General features: G+C 45.7%; 1 protein-coding gene across 2 annotated transcripts in view; it reads right to left on the reverse strand.

Moving 5' to 3' along the window:
- Positions 1 to 871: 871 nt before the first annotated feature.
- Positions 872 to 12,143, reverse strand: part of DNAJC16 (DnaJ heat shock protein family (Hsp40) member C16) — a 48,181-nt gene continuing 36,909 nt past the window's right edge. For both annotated transcript variants that reach the window (XM_015118599.3, XM_015118651.3), the window contains exons 10-15: positions 9,061 to 9,243; positions 8,813 to 8,889; positions 6,856 to 6,936; positions 6,675 to 6,773; positions 5,598 to 5,768; positions 872 to 5,095 (exon numbers count right to left, since the gene is read on the reverse strand). In XM_015118599.3, coding sequence (XP_014974085.1) covers positions 4,696 to 5,095; positions 5,598 to 5,768; positions 6,675 to 6,773; positions 6,856 to 6,936; positions 8,813 to 8,889; positions 9,061 to 9,243 — 1,011 coding nt within the window. In that variant the 3' untranslated portion in view covers positions 872 to 4,695. The remainder of the gene's footprint in view (positions 5,096 to 5,597; positions 5,769 to 6,674; positions 6,774 to 6,855; positions 6,937 to 8,812; positions 8,890 to 9,060; positions 9,244 to 12,143) is intronic.

Raw genomic sequence — 12,143 nt, forward strand, 5'->3', positions numbered from 1 at the left:
AGGCGGGCAGATCACTTGAGGTCAGGAGTGTGAGACCAGCCTGGCCAACATGGTGAAAACCCATCTCTACTGAAAATACAAAAATTAGCCGGGCGTGGTGGCGCGTGCCTGTAGTTCCAGCTACTCAAGAGGTTGAGGCAGGAGAATCGCTTGAACCCGGGAGGTGGAGGTTGCAGTGAGCTGAGGTCATGCCACTGCACTCCAGCCTGGCTGACAGAGCGAGACTCCATCTCTTAAAACAAACAAACAAAAACCAGGCCGGATCCAGTGGCTCATGCCTATAATCCCAGGCCTAGGCGGGTGGATCACCTGAGGTCAGGAGTTCAAGACCAGCCTGGCCAACATGGTGAATCCCTGTCTCTACTAAAAAGAAAAAAAACAAAAACAAAAACAAAAAACCCCAGAAAACAAAACAAAACTAGAAAACATCAGCTGGGTTTTTTTTTTTTTTTTTTTTTTTCTGAGACGGAGTCTAGCTCTGTTCCCCAGGCTGGAGTGCAGTGGCCCAATCTTAGCTCACTGCAATCTCTGCCTCCTAGGTTCAAGCAATTCTCCTGCCTCAGCCTCCTGAGTAGCTAGGATTACAGTTGTGCGTCACCACGCCCAGCTAATTTTTGTATTTTTAGTAGAGACGGAGTTTCACCATGTTGGCCAGGCTGGCAGCTGGGCTCTTAATGTTACTTATTGTAACTCATTTCCTGTAAGAATCTACTCTCAAGTTGATGTACCCTCTATGACAGCAATTCCTGAAATCTGCAGTTCAGCTGTGGTGATCTTAAGCATGTGTTGAGTTACATGCAAATTCAATTCTGTTGATAATGTGTCCATAATCAAATCATCATCTTGCAATGCAAGGGCCACCCCATAATTATCACACATTAAAATAGTTTATTTCTTTTTCCATTCTGTAATCTTAAAATAACATTAGCTTCAGTGCCTGTTCACAATACAAAAAAAGTCAAAAAACAAAAAACCACCCAAAACATAAAAAAGAAACAATTTGACAAATAAGTTATTTGTTCCTAAGAGTATCAAAAGTGCAAAATATTCACGTTCTTTTTAGATCTCTCCCAAGTACAATCATCTTCCTTGACAAACTGAACAGGCAGATTCAGCAGCTGCCACACTGCACTTGTTTCTAGGGGACAATGTCAGACAGCTGGATGTAAACTACAGTTCATCTGTAAAGATGTTTGGTATCAGCTTTTAAAGAATTTTAGTTATTGGGAGGCTGAGGCGGGCGGATCACGAGGTCAGGAGTTCGAGACCAGTCTGACCAACATGGTGAAACCCCATCTCTACTAAAAATACAAAAATTAGCCGGGCGTGGTGGCGGGCACCTGTAATCCCAGCTACTCAGGAGGCTGAGACAGGAGAATCGCTTGAACCTGGGAGGCAGAGGTTGCAGTGAGCTGAGATTGTGCCATTGCACTCCAGCCTGGGCCACAGAGCAAGACTCCGTCTCAAAAAAAAAAAAAAAAAATTCTGGTTAACAAAATAGGTCTGAGTATGTGCATGTGCTTCCAATCTCTATTCCCAAACCAAGGAAATCACTAAAAAAACAGTCAGATCACACTTCTTTTTATAACAGAAAAATATTTATGTAATGATGGCGGCTGCAAATTGATTGGGATGTTAATAAATAAAAGGGAACAAGTATCAACAGGCTGCAAATGAGGAAGAAACCAACCTACCTGAAAACTACAACCAAATTCTCATGGCTAATAAGTGATGGCAGTGAGACCATGGTCCCTAATGGAAGTTAGGGCAACCTCACCCCCTGAAATGTTGTTTAGTTGGAGCTGATAGCCTCAGTGTTAGATAAAAATTGTGAAACCAACACCTGAGCAATAATTTTTTTTTTTAAATTGGCATGTATTCTGCAAAGACTTGTTTTAGGCCAGTTTCACCCCATCTGCTAAACGCGATGCATAGTCTGTATCAACCAGAAGAACCCATCTCTAAAAACATCAATGTTGACAGTCAGAGACCACTGTGTTAGAACCAAAATCGGGTCTTGTATGATTACATATATCAGACATCAGACAGAGCAATGGTGGCACAGGCTGAGCAGGACAATGGCTCATACGTTTGACACAAAAGTAAACAAATTCATGGATGCATTCAGGAGGAATGCCTTGTATGGACAAGGGTAAAGTTCAATTTAAAATAAAAGTTCCCTAATATTCTCATAGGGCACCAGCTCTAAACCCGTCTGTAGAAGAGTTTTTGGGCTGAAACATTTGCCAGAAACATTGCCAACCCCATCACTACTTTCCTTTCCTAGTGCAAATGGAAGGTGCAGCTGTTTGAAGGTGCTTTTTAAAAGATCAAAAGATGACTTGAAGAGATAAAAATTTTAAAAAATGAACGAATCTGGCATGGTGGCTCATACTGATAATCCCAGCACTTTAGGAGGCCAAGGTGGAAGGACTGCTTGAGGCCAGGAGTTTGGGACCCACCTGGGCAACACAGCAAGACCTCGTCTCCATTTAAAAAAATATAAATAAACAAACTTGGAGAGTTTTTGGTTTTTAGAAATTAAAGTCAGGAATTTCATTAGTACAGAAATTAAAAATAAAAACTTACTACCAAACCAAAAGACTACTCACATAAGCAATCTGGCCATAAAAGAGCCAGAAAGTAATTTTGAGGACTGATGTATCAAGGAGCCAAATGAATTCCCTGACCACTTCTAGTTGGACCAGGTGCCATGAGATACAGCATTCAGAGGAAGTGTCCATTTTTAGAGGATCATATGGAAGAATGAAGCCTGGAAGTGATTTATTTTTTAATAAAGCTACAGACTCCATGAAAACTACAGATTTCCTGGCCTTAAATAATTTATTACTTACCAATGTAGCTCAAGATTTAAATTATTCAGGATCCAAGTGGCTTAGTTTAAAGCATTATGATTAAAGAAATACTAACTTAGCCGGGCGTAGTGGCTCATACCTGTAATCCCAGCACTTTGGGAGGCCAAGGAGGGCGGATCATCTGAGGTCAGGAGTTCGAGACCAGCCTGACCAACATGGAGAAACCCTGTCTCTACTACAAATACAAAATTAGCCGGGCGTGGTGGCACATATCTATAATCCCAGCTACTAGGGAGGCTGAGGCAGGAGAATTGCTTGAACCTGGGAGGCAGAGGTTGCGGTGAACCGAGATTGTGCCATTGCACTCCAGCCTGGGCAACAAGAGCGAAACTCCGTCTCAAAAAAAAAAAAAAAAAAAAAGAAATACTAACTTAGTAAATGTCCCATCACTGATTTTCAACCTTCACAAAGCCACCAAAGGCACCTTGCTTTGACATTTGAACGGACTACTCTTTGAAACTGTCCAAACTCAAACTCAGAACTATTGGTGGTTCTGCCCTGAAAAATAAAAGGTAGCTAACTGGCTGGTATGAGCCAGGCTGGGGTCCACTATACCTGGAGCTCAGTACGCTCAGGTGCTGATGGCCAGTCTCACCCCGATATTGGTGAAGCAGCTGTAAGTTAAGAGTGAAAACAATGAAGATGAGACATCAAAATATAGGCCAGAAGTGGAAAGTAAGCCTTTTGCAAAATGGGAGTCTAGAACAAGTCTTGGCTCACTTGCTGCAAAAGATGACTTGAAGAGACAGCACTTTTAGGGTAACAGTGTTCAAAATACAATTGTTGAGAAATTTTAAGTTCCTTGATACAAAGACATGTTTGGTATTTTACTAAAGAGACACTATTGGAGTGAAGAGGTTCCTTGAGCCTGACTCATAGCAGGTGAGAATAGTTTCTCTTCAGTTTAACGTCTACTGGCTTTATATAGCAGCTTATCTCTACGTTCAGAGAACAAGATTACAAGTTATGGCTCCTAATATCCATACCCTAAAATCGACAGAGGCAGAAAGGCATCTGAAAACATACATGTCAACGGCTCAAAGTCATCACAGTACTTCTCACTGTGCAGACCCCTCCCCTGGCTACCAGCAGCGCTGGGGCGGCGGATGGGACGCTCACAGCGTGTCTCAAGGCTGCATCGCTTCAGCCACTGCTCAGCCTCCCTTTCCTTTTCTTGAGAACTCACATGCAGAACTCCCGCTCATTCCTTTCCTTTTCAAACTGTGGCCAACAAACGGTTGTTGGAGGATACCCCCGAAATATACATTTAGCCACTTATTCCCAGAACAACCAGTAAATGTGAGATTGCTTGGAAAGGGGCCTTTTTCCAGATGCGGGGCTAGAAGCTGCCGTGGGTTGTTCAGGGTTAGGAGCATGCGCCATGGCAGAAGCACAGCAGGGCCGGGACTGGGGAAGGGGCCAATCACCTGGCCTGCACGACAGGCTCATGAGGGTCCGCCAGATGCCGTTTGCAGGGTGGAGCCCTGTGTTTCTCCAAGACACAGGACAGGAGGGTTGGGTGAGCATGGGACAGGGACAAGAAAGGAAGAGGGGGTGAGCAGTCTATTTTCAAAGGTGTGGCATTCAGTGGGGAAAAATAAAACCCAGAGGAAAAGATTTTGATCTAGGGGATTCAAACTTGTGGCGTTTTTCATTCCTAGGTTAGAACAGGACAGAGGAAAGATCTTCTAGCCATGGTTCTAGAAGAGCAATCTAAAATCTATACTCTGTTCATTGTGGTAGTTTGATTCCTGAAAATACCTGTTCACAGGGGCATGTTAAAAAGTCTGAAGAGTTCCAATCTCTTCTGAAAATCCTCTCAGTCTAGTTCAGGCCATGATGGGATATAAAACCTCTGTAAGGAGCCCTCCAGCAGGCGTTCCATCCATAAGGAGAGCTTGCTCAACTTTCCTTTGATGGGCCTGGATCCAAGGCCACAGGAAGGTTTCCCTCGGGATTCACCCAGGTGGAGGGAAGAGTCAAGATCACTGCACGACCCCATGGCTTCCTCCTCTTCAACTGTTTTCTGGGGTTTGAAGAGGCAGAAGTATTTCTTGTGGCCATTCAGAGCCAGGACATAACCAGTGTAGTCACGTTCCATGAAATGCTTGTCATATTGGTTTGGGATCGGGGCTGCATCTTGCGCAAATTCTAATAAGTATTCTAGCCATTCTCTGTGTTTATCTAGACTCAGGAAGGAGAAGTGTAGGCAGCTGCTCCTGTAGGAAGAAGAGAATGAGGACTCAGGGCATTTCCTGACACATTTAATTGCTGAGAAAATAAATACCCCAGTGAAACTTAGAATAATAGGCAAACGCTTTGTGTTGCATGGGGCCTGAACCCAGAGAAAAAGAAGGCTTGCTGCGGGGGCCAGTGCCTTTCCAGCAGCTGTGACACTTCAGTCACCCATTCCCCCATCCATTGCTCAGTGGAGCTTACATTGCTCTTCTGGAAAATACACAAGGGCTAGACAACAGTAACTGAAAGGGCTCAGGGAATAACATTGAGTTCAAGCTTTTCTGTTCAGAACCAACAGAACACGAAGTGAAGTGGGAAAAGAGGTCCCTGTCCCAATGGCTCAGATGTCTGGATTGGAAAGGTCACAGCCAGTGTCTTGTTGCATGGATAAAGCCCCACAAGACCAAAGAGGAAAGCGTGCAATTTCAGTGTGCCTGCTTCTCTCACACACACATACATGCATGCATACACACACACGCTTACCCAGTAAATGTGTAGACCTCCAAAGCAAATTTCTGTAGTAGGCTGGTCTTGGTAGAATTCGACAGGATGAGGACCACATTCATGTGGCCTGGCCTCAGACGTACCAAGTTACTGGTGTATGTTACATCTGTGAGTTCAGTTACCTCCACAAAGCCTTTTTTAGGAATCTTGCTGTGGAGAAATATTGAGGAGTTAAGATGCTGTCAGAATAGGGGAAAGCCATTACTTTGAAAAGAAACAAGTGAGAGAAAATGCTACGTTCTAACCAGACTAGGTATGTTATTCACTATTTTTGAATCTAACACATCAGTAGGATGGGGATGGCCTGACTTAGTAATTCCTGACCTACAAACAGCCTTTCTGTGTTGCTTTTTTCTTTTTTTTTTTTTTGAGATAGGGTCTTGCTCTGTTGTCCAGGCTTGAGTGCAGTGACATGATCATGGCTCACTGCATCCTCGACCTCCTGGGCTTAAGTGATTCTCCCACCTCAGCCTCCCAAGTAGCTGGGACCACAGGCACCTGCCACCACATCCAGCTAATTTTATACATTTTTTGTAGAGATAGGGTCTTGACATGTTGCCTAAGCTAGTCTCCAATCCTGGGCTCAAGCAATCCTTCCACCTCAGCTTCCTGAAGTGTTGGGATTACAGGCGTGAGCCACTGTGTGCAGCTTGATGCTGCTTTTCAGGTGCAGAAGTTGCTCTAGGACAGAATGAAGACGACAACTGTGTTCAGTCTGTGTTCTTTGTCTCAGAGACCCTTGCCTCTCGCTGCTGGGTGTGTATGTGCACAAGACTGGTCACATTCATTGACACTTTAGGGATAAACCACGTCCTTCTTCTGGCTCACCTACCACTTGCCTGACAGGCTTCTCTCCTTCTGCCTTCATTATGAAATCTAAGGCATCTAAATACCTAGAGGGTCTCAGTCACAGTGACTTTTCCCTGTATCCACAGTTTACATGGGAGGAGGTTCATGAGAGTTCTCTACACTCTATGTTCCAATGCTGTGTTATCAGGTGACAGGATCTGGGGGGCAGGTGCCGGGGAGGTGAGTCTGATGTTTTGTTAGAGAAACCTGCTGTTTTCTTTGGTGAAGCTTGGCTCAGTCTTCCCAGTCTTCTCTTGGGCTTCCTCTTTACCTGGAGGGCTTGACTCTCGCTCATCATTCGAGTCACTAAAGTAAGAAAAAAGGAGTTTTACAAAAAAAGTGTAAACAGCAACCATGGTGGTGCACCGAGAAGTCACAGGACATTTACCTGAAAGCCTGAACGATGACAGTGCCGAAGAGGATGAAGAGGGCAGAGAAGATCAGGGACAGCAGGGGCATCATTTCCCGCCTAAAACCAAAGCAACAAACTATTAGCTCAAGTTAAAGTTTCTTCTCTCCAGCTAAACAAAATAAAATAAAATAAAAATCCCAAACCTAAAACTCTTCACACCAATAAACACTTACTAATTTCAGGCAGACAGAGCTTTTCTTGGCGGGTGGAGGTGGTGGAGGGGAAGGCAGAGATTGCTCAGTGTTCTAATTCAGTTTATTCTAAAAGTTTGATTTTGTATCTCAGTATAATAGGCTATGCTCAATAAGTTCTGCATAAGCAAACAATAAAAGGGATAATAAAGGATTTAAGGTGTAAATGTGGAAGAATTTTCTGATATTGTGGAATTATTACCTCAACTTTACTGATTTTTTTCTGGCCAGAAAAATTCAGATGTAGCCCAGAGGGGTGGAGTAGGGAGATAAAATTGATCTTTCAAGATTTCACCTAGGACTGGTGTTCTGAAATTTTATGCACCTACCAACACCCATCAAAGGCTGTCATTTGTCAGGTGCTGTGTTGAGTGCCAGGAATCACAAACATGAATGAGATATGGTTCTGTCCTTCAGGGGTTCATGGTCTCATCAGTAAGTGGGAGTAGGTATCCCTCTTCAGGTTAATTTACTCATTCCTTTTACATCTATACACTGGCCTCCATGTGTGTTGGGTCCTGTGCTGGGTACCAGAGGTTCCCTGATGAAGAGACAGTCCCAGGCTCTGCCGCCCAGAATGGCAGCCATGGGTGATCCTTTCCCAGACAGTGGGAAAGGGTCAGTCAGCCAATATAAAAAAAAGGGAAGTGGCCAGGTGCGGTGGCTCACGCCTGTAATCCCAGCACTTTGGGAGGCTGAGGTGGGTGGATCATCTGAGGTTAGGAGTTCAAGACCAGCCTTATCAACATGGTGAAACCCTGTCTCTACTAAACATATAAAAATTAGCTGGGCATGGTGGCAGGCGCCTATAACTCCAGCTTCTTGGGAGGCTGAGACAGGAGAATCGCTTGAACCCGGGAGGCAGAGGTTGCAGTGAGCTGAGATCGCGCCACTGCACTCCAGCCTGAGTGACAGAGCGAGACTCTGTCTCAAGAAAAAAAAAAAAAAAAAAAAAAAGGCCGGGCACGGTGGTTCACGCCTGTAATCCCAGCACTTTGGGAGGCCGAGGTGGGTGGATCACCCGAGATCAGGGAGATCAGGAGTTCGACACCAGCCTGACCAACATGGTGAAACCCCATCTCTGCTAAAAATACAAAAATTAGCCGGGTATGGTGGCGTGTGCCTGTAATCCCAGCACTCAGGAGGCTGAGGCAGGAGAATTGCTTGAACCTGGGAGGCGAAGGTTGCACTGAGCCCCAGATTGAGGCTGGGGTACAAGAGCAAGACTTCATCTCCAATAAATAAATAAATAAATAAATAAATAAATAAGTAAAAAATAAAAAAAGAGGCCGGGCGCGGTGGCTCACGCCTGTAATCCCAGCACTTTGGGAGGCCGAGGCGGGCGGATCACAAGGTCAGGAGATCGAGACCACGGTGAAACCCCGTCTCTACTAAAAATACAAAAAATTAGCCGGGCACGGTTGTGGGCGCCTGTAGTCCCAGCTACTCGGGAGGCTGAGGCAGGAGAATGGCGTGAACCCGGGAGGCGGAGCTTGCAGTGAGCCGAGATCGCGCCACTGCACTCCAGCCTGGGCGACAGAGCGAGACTCCGTCTCAAAAAAAAAAAAAAAAAAAAAGAGAAGTTACTGAAAGAAAAAGGGGAATAGAAAATCTGTAAACGTTCTTCCACTTGCCTCATCAAGTGTACATTGAAATTTAATAATGATGAACTCTTTTCAAAAGAAAAACAGTGGTATCAGTATTAACAGAGAAAAAGAAATTCAAGCCGGCAATATCCCTACCAGTTGTTGTGAAAAATGCTATCCCAGCAGTCTGAGATGTAGTCAGAAGCAGAGTAGAACCATCGAAGGAGAAAAACCTATGTAGAGAGAAAATGGATGATGGTCAGGACTGAACCCGGAAGGGAGAGTCCCTCTACCCTGCAACACAGTGCTGCTGCTAGACCGCTGCTCTGAGCAGAAATCCGCCACCAGCACTGTGTACTCACAGGCCCTCCTGGCGTCCCACCCTTCCCGGCCTCAATGCTCACAGGAGCAAGTTCATCGGTCAGGTCGGGAAGCACTGCTTCAGAGGACAGAAGAGCTGGATCTTTACGCAGCTGGTCGAGATAGCCCAAGAGGATAAATTTGTCACTCTCACTCCCAGTCCAAGGGTCTTCCAGGGTTTTATACACCACCCTTCCCGCAGTGTTGCGCCTTTCTAAAATAGACACCTGGAAGAAGAGGAGAGAAAAAACATCAGAAGTTTCAAAAGCATGGTTAAGTTACAGTTGTTTGCTTTTTTTTGAGACAGAGTCTCGCTCTGTTGCCCAGGCTGGAATGCAGTGGCACGATCTCGGCTCACTGCAAGCTCCGCCTCCTGGGTTCATGCCATTCTCTTGGCTCAGCGTTCCTGAGTAGCTGGGACTACAGGTGCCCACCACCATACCTGGCTAATTTTTTATATATATATATATATATATTTTTTTTTTTTTAAGTAGAGACGGGGTTTCACCATGTTAGCCAGGGCGGTCTCGATCTCCTGACCTGGTGATCCACCCACCTTGGCCTCCCAAAGTGCGCAATCACAGCTGTGAGCCACCACGTCTGGCCCAGTTGTTTGTTTTTTGAGACGGAGTTTCGCTCTTGCCTCCCAGGCTGGAGTGCAATTGCGCGATTTTGGCTCACTGCAACCTCTGTCTCCCAGGTTCAAGCGAGTCTCCTGCCCCAGCCTCCCTAGTAGCTGGAATTATAGGTGTGCACCACCACGCCCAGCTAATTTTTGTATTTTTAGTAGAGATGGGGTTTCACCATGTTGGCCAGGCTGCTGTTGAACTCCTGACCTCAGGTGATGCACCCACCTCGGCCTCCCAAAGTGCTGGGATTATAGGCGTGAGCCACTGCACCCGATCAGTTTTTTTTTTTTTTGAGTCTTGCTCTGTTGCCCAGGCTGGAGTGCAGTGGCATGATCTCAGTTCACTGCAACCTCTGCCTCCTGGGATAAAGCAATTCTCCTGCCTCAGCCTCCTGAGTAACTGGGATTACAGGTACGCACCACCATGCCTGGCTAATTTTTTGTAGTTTTAGTTGAGATGGGGTTCTACCATGCTGGCCAGGCTGGTCTTGAACTCCTGACCTCGTGATCCACCCACCTCAGCCTCCCAAAGTGCTGGCATTACAGGCATGAGCCAGTATGGCCAGCCTAGCTGTTTTTCTAGCGAGGATGGGAAAAAAGGACCCAATGACATCAGCAATAAGATTAAACACAAATATTGGTAAGTATAAAATATTTGCAAGAGATCTAAATCTTTCTTACAAAAGAGATAACTTTTTTTGTGTGTGTGTGAGACAGTCTCACTCTGTCACCCAGGCTGGAGTGCAGTGGTGTGATCTTGGCTCACTGCAACCTCCGCCTCCCAGGTTCAAGCAATTCTTATGCCTCAGCCTCTTGAGTAGCAGGGGCTGCAGACAGGTGTGCACCAGACCAGCTAATTTTTATATTTTTAGTAGAGACGGGGTTTCACCATGTTGATTAGGCTGGTCTCGAACTCCCAGCCTCCAGTGATCCACCCACCTCAGCCTCCCAAAGTGCTGGGATTATAGGTGTGAGCCACTGTGCTTGGCCCAAGAAATAACTTTTATGGTGACTTTCCTAAGCTTTTGTTAAAAGTTAAAGCTCTTTTTTTTTTTCAATAGACTTCGCTCTATAATCTTTGACTTAATATTAATGGAAATCTTTGTTTTTTAGAGAGATTTTCCATGATTGCCAAAAAGATGAAAAAGTCAGAGGAAAATTTCTTGTTTCTGTGGGGAGTGATGACAATGGAGGAGAAACGCAGGAGAGATCAACCAGGATGCAGTTAAAGAGGCAGAGGGAGGCAGAAATTTCCAGAGCACATTACCAGTGGCCTGAGGATTTGTAAAATCTAGGATCTAGGATGCTGCAAGACCAGACTTGCCTTAGTGAAAAACTGGTGAAAAGGACAGATGACCTTTAACATTTACTGATAGAAAAGATGCTTTCTGTGGGGGCCTGAGGCTGACACTCAACTGGTGAAAAGGACAGATGACCTTTAACATTTACTGATAGAAAAGATGCTTTCTGTGGGGGCCTGAGGCTGACACTCAGAGTGTAAAAGGTCCAGGTCAAAAACTGTTTTAAGAGTAGGCTTGGCCAGGTGCAGTGGTTCATGCCTGTAATCCTAGCACTTTGGGAGGCCGAGGTGGGCAGATCCACAAGGCAGATCACGGGGTTAACACAGTGAAACCCCGTCTCTACTAAAAATACAAAAAATTAGCCGGGTGTGGTGGTGGGCGCCTGTAGTCCCAGCTACTCAGGAGGCTGAGGCAGGAGAATGGCGTGAACCCAGGAGGCGGAGCTTGCAGTGAGCCCAGATCGCGCCACTGCACTCCAGCCTGGGTGACAAGAGCAAAACGCCGTCTCAAAAAAAAAAAAAAAAAAAAGTACGGGCTTTAGGCCAGGGACAGTGGCTCACGCTTGTAATCCCAGCACTTTGGGAGGCGGGAGGATTGCTTGAGCTCAGGAGTTTGAGACCAACCTGGGCAACATGTTGAAACCCTATCTCTACAAAAAAACACAAAAAATTAGCCAGGCGTGGTTGTGTGTGCCTGTGGTCCCAGCTATGTGGGAGGATCACTTTAGCCTGGGAGGTCGAGGTTGCAATGAGCTGAGATCATGTCACTGCACTCCCAGCCTGGGAGACAGAGTGAGACCCTGTCTCAAAAAAAAAAAAAAAAAAAAAAAAAAAAAAAAATCAAGAAAAAGAAAAAAAAAGGCCAGGTGCGGTGGCTCATGCCTGTAATCCCAGCACTTTGGGAGGCCGAGGTGGGTGGATCACGAGGTCAGGAGATCGAGACCATCTTGGCTAACATGGTGAAACCCTATCTCTTCTAAAAAATTAGCCGGGCATGGTGGCGGGCGCCTGTAGTCCCAGCTACTTGGGAGGCTGAGGCAAGAGACTGGTGTGAACCTGGGAACCGGGGCTTGCAGTAAGCTGAGATCGCGCCACTGCACTCCAGCCTGGGAGACAGAGCAAGATTCCATCTCAAAAAAAGGAAAAAAAAAAAGAGTAGGCTTTGAAAACGGGCTTCAGATTCAGATTTCCTAGAATCT

This window comes from Macaca mulatta, chromosome 1, assembly GCF_049350105.2.
Source record: "Macaca mulatta isolate MMU2019108-1 chromosome 1, T2T-MMU8v2.0, whole genome shotgun sequence".
NCBI lineage: Eukaryota > Metazoa > Chordata > Mammalia > Primates > Cercopithecidae > Macaca > Macaca mulatta.